Here is a 19,405-nt window from a genome sequence, read left to right as displayed (position 1 = left end):
ATAATTTTCTACCCATCCATCAACCTTAACGTAGAACCTACATCTTACGCATTGGCGTCGGAAGCAAAGTGAAAGGGGGGGGGGGGGGGCAAAGAGAAAATTCTGACTTTGCACAATGATCCAAACGATTTTTTTCCGCAGTTACTTCTGGACCCACAATGCATCGCATGTTTAAATTATGTTCTCGCATGAATAACAAAAAAAGTTCAACAGATAATAATCTTGCCTTGATTTAATGAATATATTGCTGAAAAATAGTCAATAAAATGGATCTTCATTAAAATCATATTCATGCTTAGGTTTGGTAATGTTACTTACATACAACGGCATGTGACATGCGGTTTGACGAGCCCGATCTAAATTAATACTGAATACGAGTATCTACGCTCGCTCTAACGGTCGCGCCATCAACATATTAGTAAGGCGGCGCGAAGCGCTGCTTACGTAACGAGCTCCATAGACAACGTGTACGAACGGAGGAAATTAGGGCTGAAATCTGCAAATTTACTAATTGTTCTAAGTAATTTTTATGAGCCCACGTGAAAATTCCAAACTCCCTATAATACTTAGCGGTGCATAGAAACATAACTAAAGCATAGCAACAACTTACTTGAAAACAGTAACAAACAACGATTTAATGCATTTTCCATGCCACAAAACTATCGTTCGCGTCCTCAGTAAATATGACTTTGTACGTGACGTCTTAATTTCGTCACTTCAACGACTTGGGTATCTTCGATCATGTCAGAAAAATCCGCGAAATTAGGAATCTCGATCCCGATGCACTGGGAGGCGGCAACAACTGAAATGTCCGATACACAGTAAACACACGCTTAATGAGTTTCCTGAACGATTTCACCGTCGGACATATTAGTTAAGTTAACGAATCCAACTCATGTAATGAAAATGCAGGAACACAAATATGTTTAACGTTCATGAAATGCTACTAGAAGTATTTTGAAGGATATTTAGGATTTTGTGCATAAACAAACATATAAACAGAAAAAACAGATCGACAGACAGACGGAGAGGGCAAAAAAACTATGTACCCCGAATCTTCGAGTACGTGGCATTAAAATTACTATCAACATCAATAAGACTTTCTTACAAGTTTCTACATACACTGAAACTGTAAGTTCAAATATAAATAATCTAGAAACATGTCGATTTTGTTTGCTATAGTCCTATTCAGGTGCACATTAAAGTTTTATTCATAAGTACAGAATTCCAATTATGGAATAGTACATGTGGTAATTTATTATGCAAGTCTAATTGCAAATATGTATTCTAAAAAAGAGAGACACAAATCATTGCAGACAAAACGTATTTACATTGACGTATCAAAATCAAATCATAAAGCCTATTTTGCCTTCAAGTTTTATTCTTAGGCTAGGTACTTTATTCTCTTGATTATTCCCGTTATACACTCCCCCACCATTAACTCTCCCTCCCTTACGACACGCACGGCCCGTGGAGTCTCTATCCCCTGATCAGGAATAATGTACCTCAGGAATCGACCGTCCCTGTCCAGCATGTGGATTTTGTCGTTCTGGAAGTCCGTGATGATGATGTGATGCATGTTGTCTGTGGTAAGGGAGCCTCCGTTAATATCTTCCTTGGATGATTTGTTTCCTGTATAGGAGAACCTGAATATCCCGAACTTGTCAACGACTGTGACGGCTTTTTTATCCCAGTCAGCTACACAAATGTCGCCGTTACCATTCTCCACAGCGTAAACTGCTTTTTTAAACAGAGGCTGGTACTGGTAGTCGTACTGGAGTTCTTGCAGCACGTCACCAGAACTGCTGTATCTTACAATTTTTGAGTCCGTTTTGTCTGTAGAGACAGACAAGGAGGTCCCCTGCCCCGGTGCAGGCAACACCATAAGAATTCCACTCTCCGATAAAGCACGTATGATCTATACCGTCTTTTAAACTATTGACAGACTTTTTAGTATAATCGATGTACACGACGTTTTCATTTAGATGAGTCAAGTGTAATCCTATACCGTTTTTGATGTCTTGAATTAATTAATTTTTTTTGCTTTCAAAATGGTTAACTTTATAAAATCAAAGCTTTTAAGATGTCTAAACACAGGACTATTATGCAATGTAAATATTTAAAAATATATATAATTTTGTACATATATTCCTAAAATTGCCTTTTGTTGATGTAAAAAAAATTAATACAAAGGCAGGTGGCCAACTATTAACACACAATACCCTATCTGCATTCTTTTCCTACAAATATCAAACGACGCAGTTCAATATCTCTTGACAGTACTGGTATCTAACGAATATTTGCATATTATACTGGAAAAGAACGTATTCTATGTCACATGACATTTGCACAGTGGGTCAGGGGAGGAGCGACTTGATGTAGAGTTCACATCTTATTTAATGTTGTTAAAAATTTATTTACTTAAATATATATTATACTTATCTGTAGATCTTGATATAATGCAATAATTGAATAGTGAATGCAGTTTTGGAAACTAATGTATAAATTGTAAGCTTGTTGATATATACTGAAATAATTACTGTTGTTGGTTATAATTATACCCGGTAGTTGTTTCTGATAGATACTAGTAACTATTGTCGTCTCAATGTTGAATTTAATGAATAATGTTGCTGAGCTCTCTATGATGAGATATCTGAGTCACTGCGCTCATTGTTCTCAAGCTGAAAACGTGCAAAAATAGAGCAGAGGGCTATTGAAACCGGTTACAGTCGCCTATGTGGTGCAGTGGTTAGAGCGTCTGCTCTAGAGTACGAAGTAAGGGGCTAATCCTTACGTCGGAGGTCCGAATCCCACTATGGGACGTGGAGACCGGTCCTTCGGATGAGACCGTTTAAACCGAGGTCCCGTGTCGCAGTAGGTGTTGGCACGAAAAAGATCCCTCACTGCTGATTCGTTTTCAAATGTCATAAAGCCAGATTCACCTTTTGTACTACATGTACTTTCAAAACCTACAATATGCGCACATTCCATCTTAAAGACGAGTCATTTCTGTTTACAAAAGCGTTTTTTCTGACTGGTTTAAGTCCCTGATCGAGAACACATGAAAAAATAGTTTGCTAGCCCAACTTTCAAATATCGACTTAATTCAAGAGCTTGGATAGAGAAATATTATCACAAAAACTTGATATTGTGATAAAAAAGAGACTTTTCTATTATCCTCAAATAACCTAGAACTCATTAAAATTGTCATTTTTTACTGTCTGAAATGACTACCTTACATATTATCATGTATTTTAATGAAATGAAATGAAATGCAAATGAATATAAATCCACACCACCATTAAAACGAACTGCATTACAGACATATAGCCACCTAAATTATTTTTAGCCGGGCTTTGCTGAAAGCAAAGTCCTGGCTTTAGGCATCATGATCGACTGTCTTACCATACATAGCACTGTAAACAAGGAACCAAACAGCGCCAAAGCAGACACTACTGATAAACAAAAAAGTCCCATTGCGAGACGATATTCAGAAAAATATTTTTAACATCCCAAACGTTGCAAAAGTTAATGATCAATATTTTTGCTTGAGAATTAAACTTAGATATTTGAGAAACTTGAAAAATTAGATGTTTGCTCTATTGGGATAATCGCGATATAACAATTTGTGCACATACGCTGCTAAATGCATATTGTAAGCGAACTATTTTCAATGGCGAGGGCTTTTCGAAAAGTTGAAATTGATGAAGAGTATCATGTTTCATATCGTTTTCGTCGATGTTATGATAGTGGTTATATTCTGATTTGTTTTTTAGCAAATGAGTAGTATTTATTTATTAAATTCTAAAATCATACCATGTCTTGGGGTCTGGACTGTTAATTTTAATTACTGGTATATGAGATATTGTTTTACATCATAATCATAAAAACTCTACCTGTTTTAAAAAAATCAATGGCCAAAAGGAAAAACATAAATGTGTACTAATTTTGGATGAGACAATATACTCGAGCAATTAAAGCCCGGCTTTCAGTTCTTTCAATACTTTGATTATATATGTTTTTTTTCTTACTTGTAGTCTACTAAGATGGATTGCGAAGTTTGTGACAGTCCGGCTGAGTTCACATGCAAGAATTGTTCAGTTAAGCTTTGCACATTATGTGTAGGACTACACATGCTTTCCGAATCAGAAAATGGTCACGATGTAGTGAAATTTTCCGAACAAAATGAATCCGAGGAAAATAAATGCCAGGACCACCCCCAGCAAGAGAGCAGCGCATTTTGCAAGACTTGCCACATATCTATCTGTGTCTTATGTCTATCGGAGAAGCAAAATGCGCATGAAATTGGCGAGTTATCGGAGAAAGTTGACACATTATCCGACATTATCGCCAAAGAAAATGAACAGCTTCAGTCCTTACAATCTGATATGGAAAAAATTCTGGTCCATATCAACAGAAGATCTGCAGAACTTCCACTTGCCTACAAACAGACAAAAAATAATGTTACCTCCCATATCAGGGAAAGGCATCAGGTGATTGATAGAGCAGAAACGGCATTGCACAAAGATCTAGACAAAATGGAAGAAAAGCATCAGGGAAAACTACTGAAGCAAAAGAGAGAATTTGAAGAAATATTGAAGAAATTAAAAAGCTTAGATCAAGAATCTTTAGCTTGGCAAAATCCAAAGACGTTTCGAAATTAATGAAATTTAAGCTTGAACTTGAAAATTTACAAGTGCCAACTTTCATAGAAGAAACAAAACCAGCATTCTTTCAACCTTCCGAGACCAATGAAAGTCAAATATCATCGTATTTCGGTTACATATAGAGACACTGCAATCGTTCAAAAGACCCACAGACAACCTTACACAAGAAGCTGAAGATGAAATCTCCTTATTTCCGAAAGCTCTATATGTACCTTCAGTTCTTACCACCCTTGATGCACAGTTTCCAACTTCTAAAGAAAACAACAACAGGTTGTATTCCATTGTTCCCCTCGGTGACGGCAGGGTGTGGGTAGGTGGACACAGTGATATCCTGAGGCTTTTTTATCAGGAACGTCTTATAGCCACTGTCAATAAAAAGAGTATTGGTTTGTTCCTGACTCTGCATGAGGGACATATAGTTTATCCCGATACTGACAAAACCCTGAAGAAGGTTATAAACGGTAAAATAGATACATTGTTCAGTACTGGCGAGTGGATCCCTGACGGTATCACCTGTACCGCGGCACGTGACTTCCTTGTCTGTCTCCGATCAACAGATGATTCACAGTCAAAGGTCGTAAGATATAGCAGTTCTGGTGACGTCCTGCAGGAAATCCAGTACGACTCCCTGCACCAACCTCTGTTTAAGTGGGCAATTTACGTGGTGGAGGATTGTAACGGCGACATTTGTGTAGTTGATTGGAATAAAAATGCCGTCACAGTCGTTGACAAGTTCGGAATATTCAGGTACTCTTACACAGGGAACAAAGCATCCAAATTCAAACCATGCTCTCTTACCAAAGACAGCATGCATCGTATCATCACCACTGACTTTCTTTACCACAAGATTCACATGCTGGACAGGGACGGTCGATTCCTGAGGTACATCATTCCTGATCAGGGGATACAGAGACCCCGGGCCGTGTGTGTGGTTAGGGAGGGGGAGTTAATGGTGGGGGAGTGTATAACGGGAATGATTAAGAGAATAAAGTACCTAGCCTAAGAATGAAAATTAAAGGCAAAATAGGTTTTATGATTCGATTTTGATATGCCAATACCGTGAATTAATTTTGTTTGTAATGATTTAATAATACATATTTGTATATAGGCTTACATAATAAATACCACATGGACTACTGTAAACCAGCTTTTATTCGCGGCGACTTCATTTCGCGGGGATAAACTACTTCCCGGCGATTACTTTTCGCTATCAAGCCTTTTTGGATCTGTTGTTTTAAAATAGAAAGAGATATTAAGAACCAATTCGCGACGAGAAATATTCGCGATGATGATGCTCTAGCTCGCGAACCTCGCGAAAATTTCTCGCATTCGAATAAAAGCTGGTTTACAGTATTAAGTATTAAGAAATCTTTACTTATGAAAAGAAATAAAATTTGCACTTGCATTGGATTAGGAAACAAAATTTACCTGATTCTAGATAAATGATGTTTCATAGATGTAGATCAGTAAGTCTAATTGTATGTATGTTCAATGTGATTTATAGATTCTGAAATGCATATATCGACCTGATGTTTCTAAAAATGAAAAAAATCTTCCATAAAACATCAATAGTAATGACATCACAATAGCTAATATGACTTGATGGTTCTGAAAAAGTATAATTTACTTCTCTTGTAATAACTGGTAAGATGTAAAAATATCTTGCATAAGGATCTACTTTAAGGCCCTTTCACAATTGGCGCACGAGCAGAAGCGACAAAATATTCGTGCGACCGAATAATTCTGATTAGGATTGTAAACTGTTGCCGAAATAATCGCATATGAAAATGTATTCGTACGACTGTTGTGTATTGAATATTGCAATATATCTTGCGTCTATTCGCGACTGTTGTACAATGAAAACGAGTGTCTTAAGATAATGCGATAAGATCGCGTGAGTAATCAGGTAATCAGACGATTGAACGTGCGCCAATGCAATTGGACATGCGGTGCTCGTGCGCTTATGCATTCCATAGTACATATACGAATGTTCTTGCGAGTCAGAGGGCTGGGTAATTATACCGCCCGTTTCCGACGGTCTTCAGTTGGCATAGACTAAGTGTATGCGAGAGAAGACGCTTATAAATTATACAGGGTATATATCACCCATTCTCAATATAAGGGCTCAAATAATGTCGCCTCATTTTCATTTAGAAGAAATACCACTGATGTAATTTTTAAATCAACATTATAAATAGTCATAAAACAATGAATAAGAATTCATATAATTATCGATTTGAAAGGGTATTTAAGGAGTTCCAAATTCAAATATAGTGCCTATTTGAAATGTACGTTACTGTCGCCGAGGCAAATATGATGCTGAATTCCCTCTGTGTAATGTATAGTTTTGATTCTCAAGGAAAAATTTTCTGATAAGTTAAACCTTGTATCATATATATTTCTTTTCATAACAATAAATACATTTTCTTTGTGATAATAAATAATCTTTATTGTGCAATGTCCCTGTCGCTTAATTCTATTTCAACCACATCACAAGCAAACACATAGATTATACACCTGAAAGTTTTGTTCTCCTTTATTTATTGATGGGCTAAATTTGAAATTTCAAAGTATTAATTACTCCTACTTAGATAATGTAACATGAAATTGAACAATTTGAGCAACTTTTATAAATATGTTTACGGAATGAAAAACATTTTCAATCGTAGAGATAAGAAAGAAATGTACGTTACCTATATTCTTCCATTAAGAATATATATTAAGTAGAAAATATGAGACGACTCTGAATAAGCAACCCCTTGTATCCTGTAAACTGGCAAAGACGTTTTGCTTAACACAATTAAAAATTATTTTTTACATGAAAAGTGATCATTTGAAATGTACGTTACTGAAATGTACGTTACCATGAAATTCGAATTAAGTGAATCTCGCACGAATTTTCACGTATTCTCATACTTTCACACACTCGAATGTGTACACAAAGGAAAGTTTCAAAGGTTGGAGGTCGGCTAAATCCCAAAATTAATGAAAAGAAACGTTTCTGCTGAGGAAAAAAATATATTAAGGTCAATTATATGTAACATAATTTTGATACCTGGTATATATTTCTGAATACGAAACCTGTATGATGCATTTCTTATGATATGCAAGTTCAAATAGTATCAATAAATTGCGTGTCTAACGTACGCTTGTGGAAGAGAATTGATTCTTATATTTGAAATGTACGTTATGTATGGTAACGTACATTTTGCGTATTTCTAACTGACATTTTTTTTTATTGTAGTCAATGAATTGCGTTTACACGAGCGCAACAAAATTATCGTTACAACCCATTTGACAACTGACCACATAAATCCATCTAAATGCACCCCCAATCCTCGTAAATGTGGTAGACTGTTACCACATGCTAGAAAATTTATTTCTAAGTGTCTTAAATTCATCTTTGGCAACCTTTTTGCAGTTTGTTTACTTTTACTTTTCGTCAATATTAATTTAATTGTTGTTGATAATTTAAAACAAGGTATGCATAGGCTTATAATTGGTTAAAAAAACAAACAAACAAAACAAAACAAAACAAAAAAGAAAAAGAAACAAAACAAATAAACCCAGAACACAAGACGGTCACGTACATATCAAATACTGAAAGGCACACAATACTCCGTTTTGTTTGAATCATTGCATTTTGGGTTATATTTTTCCAGATCTGCTGAAAAGCAAGTATGTTTGTGATTTGAAAAACGATGTTGCAACATACTAAATGAAATTGTTAACAAGACTGTCGATGGATATATTCGGAATATAGATTTATGTTAAGTTTCAATGGCCAAACACGAGCATTTGTTAGATCATATAGCAAAATACGTCTGACTCTTATTTTTTTTTGTCTGTACCCTTGCACACACTGACAGGTAGAAGTAACTAGGCTACGACCGGTGTCAATTTCAGCGAAACAGCACAAAAGAACGGTTGAACTGAGGTGGAGGGGACTCCCCAATAATATGTGAAATGAACGTTACCGAAGTGACGTGACATTCATGTAGTTGATGACAAATAACCTCGTTTGTTCCATTATGATTTCTTATATTACTGCCTTAAAGATGTTTATACTAATATTCGTGCTTTGAATTGCGATAATTTGGATCGCATTTGGTCGTGTCTGAATAGAGCTCGTGCGAAGCTAAAATTTTCCGATTGCAAAGTGTTGTAAAGTGCTCGTGCGCCTATTGTGAAAGGGCCTTTATAATATTACATATAAGATGTTTTTCATAAATTAATAAAATGTAATACATGTACTAGGAATGTTGCCTTTTAGATAGTCCTTTTACTAATCACGTCATCAGTATAAAGGAAACGCAACATTAATCAATAATTTGATGTCTGAAAGGACAAGAGAGAAAACCTGTGGCTTCTTTCTATTAATATTTTCAAATTTTGCTTTGTCCATCTCTTTAAAAAAAAATTAACAAGCTAATTCAGTGAATTTTGTCCACCGCTTAGAGAAAAGGTAAACCATGCGCAGTTCGGGGGGAAGGGGGGGGGGGGAGTCGGATCCCCCTGACTGAATTTGTAGAATTATTAAATGTATACATGTATACTGAAACAAGTAAAAATATGCCAATATTATGGATATAAAGATTTGATTGCTTATTCTTTATTGTGTGTATAGAAGATTCTTTTTATATGGAATATTTATCAAACTGTAGTGATGATTTTATGAGTTTGTACAAGCCAGCCCTCATAAATTTTTCCTTTCACATACTGAACACTATCATTTAGTAAAAAAAAAGTATTTTGAAAAAAAAATGAAGCGTCCGGGATTCGAACCGGGGTCCTCTCACATGTTAAGCGAGAGACATATCACTACACCATGGGACCTCTTTAAACTGGCAAAAATTATATGCAAAGATGAAGTCACATACATGTATATATTCACGTTCAATATCATCAAAATTTTTACACAATGCATGGTGTCTAATTTAACCTTTATTAAACAGTGTTGCCGGATGATTAGGCGTCTAACTCCATTCTACCAGAATATGCAATAAAACAAAAGTCAAAAGGTTTCGAATGTATATTCCGTTATAAAAGTGACAACAATTCACTGGACTCGTAGTGTTCCTTGTTCCACACACTCCCTCTCTCGGGATGGGACCTACTCATAAAGAAACAATACACAATATTAAGTTGCAAGTTATTACACGAATTATTACACAAATGGTTAACCATACATGACACATAGCATAGATCTTTTAGCATATAGCTTTTAGTATACATGTATAGCTTCTAGCATTTAGCTTTTAGCATACAGCAGTACTGCGTTTTTACACACACCTGCACTTAATTACTCGTTACACTTATTTATGCAACACTACACATATACAAGTAGAGCTATACTCATTTATACACTAGATAATTTTATGAAACGTTACACAAACGGAACACCATACTAGAAAACCAGCGAACGTTTACTACAAACACAACTATTTATAGAAACGAAAACTATACAGACACGATTAACATAATGAACAATTTCAACATTCACAAAATATTAAACACAATTAAAAGCATGCCATTTTAACAAAGTTATCCAAGACCTTGAAATTTACAAAAACTGAATAAAACTTAAAAGAATAAATAAAACTCGTACTCACCTCAGAAGCTGAGTGTTTGTATCAAATGTAGTTGTACTTATAAACTATTGTAGAAATGAACTCAAATTTAACTGGCTATGGATGAAATTCACATAATTATGCGTGCATGTTTTAGCGTAGCACGGCAGGAAAAGAGAGTGATTTACTCAACCGTGCCCATTAAATAGCCTTGCAGAACTGAGGCTCCATAAAGGATAAAATAAAAGAGGTCCCCTACAGGATAACTGAATATAATACAAAAGTATATAGATAAAAACATACGTACAGAGTAAATCTGACAAACAGTTCTAATAGATGTAATAAAAATATAAAGTCCGCCGGGAACCTGTTTTATACGTAATAACTCTCCTCATGCCCCTGTGCTAAAAATTACGACATGTAATACAAATAAATACTAATAAAACAAACGGGGCGGGACACTTTGAGAGGGGTGAGAGAGGTCCTAGGGAGTTTTGTTATTAGATTACATTGCAAAACTCAAAATCCTCTTGAAATATCGCCAGGAAAGGATAGTGTTACACACAGGGAGTATGTATAAATTTACGACCTTGAACTTTGACCTTTTGAGGTCTATAGGGGTCTTTCTTAGGCCACAGGGATGTGTTATGTAAAATTTCATTGCAAAAGCTCAAAGGGTTCTTGAGATATCGCGCGGAAACGAAAGTGTTATAAAAGACAGAATTTGCTAATTTTATTACCTTGACCTTTGACCTTTTGACCTCAAATTTGATAGGGTTCTTCCTTAGTCCATAGGGAGTAGCTATGCAAAATTTCAGTGCGACAGCTCTAAGGGTTCTTGAGATATCAATATGCTTTTCTGTGAAGTCGGAATATCTAAAGATTTACTTCATGAAAAGGGCTATATTTGTAAAATTTTTATAATGGACGAAACATATTTCATAGCTACGAGGTCATTAAAAACGTTGACAATATCGCTCATCATCATTTATTTGTATAGCACATTTTCAAATGGAAAAAAAATGTCATCTTGTAAGGTTCCCTTCCATTTGATTGAAGAATCAATACTTTGCACGATTCAGAACATTGTAATATCAAAAGCAACCTTTCTCAAGCGGTCTATAGCACCTTGACCACTCAGTTAATATAATCTCTAACGGAATATACTCACAATCAATAGAAACGCAACACCCAAGTTTAGGATGAAAATAATATACGAGTTATGACTATGTACCAAAACAGTTAGGACATCTTTTACTTTGCCAATTCAGTTATTAAACGGTTAAATGCTTTTCATTCCATTACCGGAAGTTGATTTTAAGGCTTCTTAACAGATAACAGATAACTTTTAAAACACCCCCTTCAGACCATTAATTAAAACGTGCTAGTCCGCCAGGTACAACATACGCAGTCCGATTTCTACCATGCATTAGGTTTATCAATGTCTTTATCTGAGCAAAATAAATATTGTTGGGCACTTTAATGCCTGTTTTTCAGGTACAGAGTCGAATTTTCTCTAACTTGGCGCAGTGTAGTACGTAACCCTTGGACTTCCGGTCAAGGAACTGTCATTCATGCTTTTGAAACACAAAAGTCGTTATGCAGTGTATATTTGCATCTGTAGCTCTCCTTTTTCTTTATTTTGAGAATTTTCAGCATTAGCATTGAAAATGCGTGCCTTCAGTCATTTTGAGGAAATACAGGTATCACATCCGGAAGAGCAAAAAATGATATTTTTTCCGGGATTTTATTACAATACTTATGATTAATAGGTACAAAACCTTGAAAACATAAAATATAGTCAATAATTTTATTGAAAATGGTAATTTCTGATTTCTGTTAAGAGGGCTAAAAATCAACTGCTGGTAATGGAATGAAAATCATTCAACCGTTAAATAACTGATTTGGCAAAGTAAAAGATGTCCTAACTCTTTTGATACATAGTTATATCCCGTATTTAATTTTCACCCTAACATTGGGGTGTTGTGTTTTTATTGATTTTGAGTATATTTTCTCGCATAATCTCCGGTGTTAGATAGATCTGTCCAGTGTGAGACTGCAGTGTGAGATATTTTCCCGCGCTTTCACTGAAAGTGGGATATTAATTTGAGTCTGTCCATCCGTCCGTCCATCTTTCTGTCTGTCTGTAACGCTTTCGTTTCCGCACGATATCTCGACAAACCTTTAAGCTTTCGCAATGAAACTTTGCAAAGCAACTCCCTGTGGCCTAAGGAAGAATTTTATTGATTTTGAGGTCAAAAGGTCAAAGTTTAAGGTCAGAAATTCATAAAGTCTGTCTGTTTAAACACTTTCGTTTCCACACGATATCTCGAGAATCCGTTGAGCTTTTGCAATGAAATTTTACATAACAACTCCCTGTGGCCTAAGGAAGACCCCTATTGATTTTGAGATCAAAAGGTCAAAGTTCAAGGTAGTAAATTTATACATTCCGTCTGTGTATAACACTTTCAATTCCGGGCGATATCTCGAGAAGATTTTGACCTTGTGCAATAAAATTTTATACCAAAACTTACTAAAGTGTCCCGCCCCGTTTGTTTTTTTAGTGTTTATTGTATTACAGGTTGTCGGTGGACTTTTTATTCTTCTTAGAACCATTTTACACAGAGTTTGGACTTTCAGTAAGGCGTGGCATTCTCGACGTTACATAATAAGCTTCTGAAATTTACACAGCTTTCCTTTACAGTTGAAATATACATGGGATAGACATCTGGGCAAATGCCAATGAGTGTATCGAATAACCAATTACTAGTACATTGTCTCATCCTGCACAGAGGTGGAGCTTAAGTCGGTGGAGCTTAAGTCGTCTCATCATTGTGAACAACAATTTAAAGTTCCTGATGTTATTAATTTCTTAACCAATGAATACAAATTCGCCCTTTGGCAGGCAGTAAACATGTAGCGCCGAGAATGCCACGCCTTACTGAAAGTCCAAACTCTGTGTGAAATGGTCCTACATCTATTAAAATTATTATACCTCTACTGATTTTTCACTATATAAAAGTAAATCGATATTTTTTGCTGATTTCCTGGAAATCACCGTGAATAAACCGATTCCCTGCAAAACAGACGGATTCCCTGCAAAAAAAGTACGTTTTTTATGAACTGATACACATCTATTCGGAACACTTTTCATTTTCTTTCAACTTACGACAAACTTAGAAATGTTCCCAAAAAAACTCAAGAATATTCATTTATGAATCATCGCGAGTCAACTGGTCCCATATCAATAAAAAAGAACCAGTTTACTGGTAGCAAACGGCAACAGAAATGGCGATCTCAAGATTTGCGTAATGTTACTTTCCATTTTACTATGTAAAAACTCGGACAATGAACTGATTTATTGATGAAATGGAATTCTATTCATGTCTGCATTCTGTTTTGTTGTTATTTTTTGTTTATTCCTGTTGGAAATAAACATTGTTACAGAAAAAAGTATTGAATATAACTTTTTCAAATGTCTTGTTTGTATCGGTATAACAAAACAGTTAAAGTATATCATCAAGGGAGTCAACAAGATTCCAGTTCCCCTCGAGCAAGCCTATTTCCCTCGGCGCAAGCGCCTCGGGAAATAGACTTGCTCTTGGGGAACTGGAATCTTGCTGACTCCCTTGATGATATACTTTAACTGTATACTGTTTAATAAAGGCTGAATTAGACACCGTGCATTGTGTAAAATTTTGACAATATCGAAAGTGAATATATTACATGTATGTGACCTACTGTTTGCATATAAATTTAGAAAAGAAAGAAGAAAGCGGCTCCGTGGGGTAGGGGTATCTAAACATTAAAAACTGTCTTTTCCATTTTTTTACTATATGTAAATGAATGGATCATTTTTTTTTTTATGCATTTCATTTTGCTCCTGCATTTTCAGAGTTTACTGTACACGTTTCATGAGTGAAAAACAATTATTTTTCATGTGACTCTTTTTTCAAATAAAAATTCGATTTTTTTAATTGAAGCAATATTTTAAATAATAATTATATAAGAGTACTCATGTTTACATTTCAGCTTTATTTTGTTTAACAAAAGACACAATAAAGTGTTATAGTGAAGCGTTCAATTTTGACAATGCCTCGTGACCCATTTTTGCAGTTTTGAATTTGAGACAATATTCATAAATATCTGATATATTTGATTTTTTTTAAATTCAAATTATGAGGACGAATTGTTAAAGTATGTCTGGTTCGTTCGGATATAATATAACGTTAAATTAATGTGTTATGATAAAATTCTACGTAGTTTTAATGACATTCACAGTACATTTAAAGCTAACATGAACTCTTAAAAAGGCATCAGTTTTCATCTTTGTACGACTTACTACATTCCTGTACGCCCTTGTCCGCCATATTTCTTCGATTCCGCCATATTTAATCGAAGATTTTTGGCCACCTGTACCTGTTATATATATATAGCGTTGTAGAATTGTTTTACTTGAGTGATTTTCTAGCCTGGCTGTCGACATGTACACATCTCCGATAGCATAGTTTTTAGAAGTACATAAACTGAATAAACTGACCAAATACATGTTTGAAAAGTAAGAATTTAACAAAAAAATAGAACTATACCGAGAATTAAATTATTTTTGAATGCATTTGCTGCAATATAGAAAATACACTATTACGGAATATATTCATGTACAGCAAAAATCCATGCAGGTCGAGAAAACGCGTCAAACGCAGTGATAAAACATTTACCTGAATATACTGCTATCGTTACAGGGATGTGCACATGTCGAAAGAATAATCCTATTTTACTTTTATTGAAAAATGCATCTCAGAAGTCATGTAATCCATTGCTAACTCAACAGTAAAAGATGCTTGGACACACGTGGCCCATGCCGATAATTTTATTTGGTCAGGGAAAATATCAAAAATTGAAAGCTCAGTGGGGTTGATTGAAAAAAAATGAAAGTAATTTATTCAAAACTAAACATTACTCTTGTCTGTAAATGTTGCAAATAGAATTTATGATTACATGGTTTAAATTCATTAAATTTATAATAAAGCATGCATTATTACGAATCATTCACCTTTTGAAGATATTTTCCTGTGATAGGAAGGGGGGAGTGTAATAAAACATGCATATTAACACTGTCATAAAAATAATTTAAGAAAAACGTCGGAAACAGATTGGATTTCTTTATGATCAATTATTATCAAATAAATACTGTGTATTGGCTTTATTAGACCTAATATACATTAATTTGATTTAAAGTTATTTATAATTTTATGCACAATGAATGAAAACATACCCCACGCTCCCCCAAAAGTTGAACTGCTGAAATTCCCAGAAAAAAATAAAGGAATCGTAATTTCCTTGTTACAAGCACATCTATGCACATTGTGTCCTAAATATCTGCAAAGTTTGACGAAATTGTGTGCAGCGGTTTATGAAGAACTGCGCTGACAAACTGCTCATCTTTATATTCAAGATATTGCCAAAATCTAAATGTAAAGGTGCGGAAATTCCCGAAAAAATAAAGAATTCGGAATTTCCTGGTGTTGTGCAAATCTAGACACACATTGACTCCTATAAATATCTCGAAAGTTCGACAAAACTCTGTGCATTGGTTTATAAGAAGTTGCGCTGACCAAAAAAAAGGGCTGACTGATGGGTCCAAAACATTATACCTCACGCAACTTGTTGCAAGGGGTATAATAAACGAGTTTGATTCTGTGGTACAATGATAATGAAAATAGAATTTAATGTGAATTAAATTTCTAGACATAAATAATTAATGATTACTAGAAAAAGCAGATAGAAAGAGAGAGGAAACCCCCCTTGAGGATTTCCGCATTCTACCTACAATTACCTTTATAAAAATTCAATTGTCTGTTGTCCAGGTCCAGGTTCGACTCGTACGTTTGAGCATAGGTGTCGGAATCGGGGGGGGGGGGGGGGTTTACAAATATATACTTAGTATAGACATTGAACATTGCTGCGTAGGTTTAGCCTCCCCCCCCCCACACACACACACTTTCCACAGACAAGTCGCAGTATAGGTTAGAAAAGAGGAAAGTGTTGGTGTTTGGAGAAAAATTTTGTTACTGAAGTTCGAACCTACCCCCCCCCCCCTTTCCCCCACACGAAATAGGATATTCGTGTTTTGGAAAAGGACATTTCCCCCTTTTTTAAGCTTGTCAGATTTTTTGAATGTATAAAAAAATTTCTTTGCACTTAGCATCCCCCTCCCCACTTTCACTTTGCTCCCGACGCCAATGCGTTTGAGAAGGTATTTGAGAAAGTTCCTAATGTACCCATTCCTGTGATGTATATTTCACGTTTATTATATCCCCCGCTTGAAAAGTGGGAGGGTATATAGTAATAGTTATGTCCGTCCGTCGGTCTGTTACGCTTTGGAGTACCCATCTCTTATCCGCAAATCCTCTTATACCACTTAGTGAAATTTAATAAAACTTTCACAGAATCTTAGGTTTATTACATATTACCATTGTGCACCTCCTATTTTACTTTTTGATCAGACACGTATTTTGGGTTTAGCGACAACAGCAAAATATGGACTTTGCCATTATAACCATATGGGAGGCGGGGATATCATTTAGTGAGCTCTTTCAATTTGGCCGTTTGGGTTAACTTCTCGTCCAAATTAAAATTATTATTCAATTTTTGAAGTTTCGACATCCCGCCTGAAAAAAAAAATCCTTGATCTGTCCTAAGACTTAATAAGTGGACAGCACAAAGTGCGTAGGATCTTATACCTATTATTGCCCTAAGGGATGGCTACAGAGTGAGAGAGAGAGGGAGAGAGAGAGAGAGTTAGTTCAATATACAAAAGAGTAAATAAAAATTATCCGTATTCAACCAGTGTCAAGAATCCCTACCCTAGCTTTTAAAATTATCTCCCAAATACTCCTACAGAAATTATTTTTTTTTTACAAAAAAAAAAATAGCTAGACTATCAGGCAGGGACACTGAAATCTCGAAAGACTCTCTATAACAACATAATTATAAAACATTTATACATTCCTCAAAATGCACATACTTTGTGGTCGGAGTGACACATTTAAAATTTTTTTTTTCAAAATTGAATTCGGCAGAGATGTCTGTCTTCCAAGAATATTTAGATAACGGTCAAGTCAATTATTTTTGCACCCCCCCCCCCCCGCCTAAAAAATCAAATGCCTAAATGTCAGTCTGAACAGGGGATGGCATTTCTTCGTGTGTTTGAGTGTTAAAGAACATATATCTATGTACACATAAAAAATTGTATTCTGGTTAATTGCTTTTAAGATTTGAAGTAAATAATTAGCGTACATCAAATTACTTGGTTAAGATTTGAGATTAGTACTAAAATAATCAGTTATTATTGACAATTGAATTTTGCGACGCAAACCAACTGCAGACTCTAAACATGACTTTATATAGAATGTATATTAGAACTACATGTAGATAGACAATTCACAATTATAGCTTATGAACAGCAGTTATAATACCCCCCCCCCTTCAGCCGCGCAAATACCAAATAACTTCTCTTTCCACTTGTGATATTTTCCCTGACCAAAATCTGATCAGCATGGACTAAGTGTATCGACGTGCTAGTCTGTACGGAGTAATGACAGTGTGTTTACTATTGAGCTTTTACGGAGTTTATTTCTTTTTTGTGATGCATATTTCAATAAATGGAATTCAGGGTGTATTTCACTTGACTTGTGCACATCTTCGAACCGATGCAGTAACCTTATTACCAGGTATGGGTACGTTTACAGCGTTCGAGGCGTTTTTAGCTCACCTGAGCCGAAGGCTCAAGTGAGCTTTTCTGATCACATTTTGTCCGTCGTCCGTCTGTCCGTCCGTCCGTCTGTAAACTTTTCACATTTTCGACTTCTTCTCAAGAACCAATGGACCAAATTTAACCAAATTTGGTACAAAGCATCCTTGGGTATAAGGGGGAGTTTAAATTGTTAAAATGAAGGGCCAGGTCCCCTTCAAAGGGGAGATAATCAAGAAAAGACAAAAATAGGGTGGGGTCATTAAAAAATCTTCTTCTCAAGAACCACTGGGCCAGGAAAGCTGAAACTTATGTGAAAGCATCCTTGGGTAGTGTAGATATTAAATTGTTAAAATCATGACCCCCAGGGATAGGGCGGGGCCACAGTAGGGAATGCAAGTTTTACATAGAAATATATAGAAGAAATCTTTAAAAATCTTCTTCTCAAGAACCACTGGGCAAGGAAAGCTGAAACTTACAGTGTATGCGGAAGCATCCTTGGGTAGTGTAGATATATAATTGTAAAAATTATGACCCCCGGGGGTAGGGCGGGGCCACAATAGGGAATGCAAGTTTTACATAGAAATGTATAGAAGAAATCTTTAAAAATCTTCTTCTCAAGAACCACTGGACCAGGAAAGCTGAAACTTATGTGGAAGCATCCTTGGGTAGTGTAGATATTAAATTGTTAAAATCATGACCCCCGGGGGTAGGGCGGGGCCACAGTAGGGAATGCAAGTTTTGCATAGAAATGTATAGAAGAAATCTTTAAAAATCTTCTTCTCAAGAACCACTGGGCCAGGAAAGCTGAAACTTATGTGGAAGCATCCTTGGGTAGTGTAGATATGAAATTGTTAAAATCATGACCCCCAGGGATAGGGCGGGGCCACAGTAGGGAATGCAAGTTTTACATAGAAATGTTTAGAAGAAATCTTTAAAAATCTTCTTCTCAAGAACCACTGGGCCAGGAAAGCTGAAACTTATGTGGAAGCATTCTTGGGTAGTGTAGATATTAAATTGTTAAAATCATGACCCCCGGGGGTAGGGCGGGGCCACAATAGGGAATGCAAGTTTTACATAGAAATATATAGAACAAATCTTTAAAAATCTTCTTCTCAAGAACCACTGGGCCAGGAAAGCTGAAACTTACAGTGTATGTGGAAGCATCCTTGGGTAGTGTAGATATATAATTGTAGAAATCATGACCCCCGGGGGTAGGGCGGGGCCACAATAGGGAATGCAAGTTTTACATAGAAATGTATAGAAGAAATCTTTAAAAATCTTCTTCTCAAGAACCACTGGGCCAGGAAAGCTGAAACTTATGTGGAAGCATCCTTGGGTAGTGTAGATGTTAAATTGTTAAAATCATGACCCCCAGGGGTAGGGCGGGGCCACAATAGGGACTGCAAGTTTTG

The 19,405-nt window shown here is 35.7% G+C and overlaps 2 protein-coding genes across 2 annotated transcripts; one reads left to right on the top strand and one right to left on the bottom strand.

Moving 5' to 3' along the window:
• Positions 1-1,384: 1,384 nt before the first annotated feature.
• Positions 1,385-1,885, bottom strand: LOC134242136 (uncharacterized). The gene has a single exon (XM_062724168.1). The coding sequence runs from the start codon at positions 1,883-1,885 to the stop codon at positions 1,385-1,387; it is 501 nt and encodes a 166-aa protein (XP_062580152.1).
• Positions 1,886-4,046: 2,161 nt separating this feature from the next.
• Positions 4,047-5,670, top strand: LOC134242134 (uncharacterized). Its single transcript, XM_062724167.1, has 2 exons — positions 4,047-4,651; positions 4,812-5,670. Exons 1-2 carry the CDS (start codon positions 4,047-4,049, stop codon positions 5,668-5,670), a joined length of 1,464 nt encoding a protein of 487 aa, XP_062580151.1.
• The last annotated feature ends 13,735 nt before the right edge of the window (positions 5,671-19,405 follow it).

Source organism: Saccostrea cucullata, unplaced genomic scaffold (genome assembly GCF_032062105.1).
Source record: "Saccostrea cucullata isolate Sc308-1 unplaced genomic scaffold, CSIRO_AGI_Scuc_v1 ctg269, whole genome shotgun sequence".
Lineage (NCBI taxonomy): Eukaryota > Metazoa > Mollusca > Bivalvia > Ostreida > Ostreidae > Saccostrea > Saccostrea cuccullata.
Note: the sequence above shows the minus strand (reverse complement) of the source record. Positions and strands in the feature narration are given on the sequence as shown.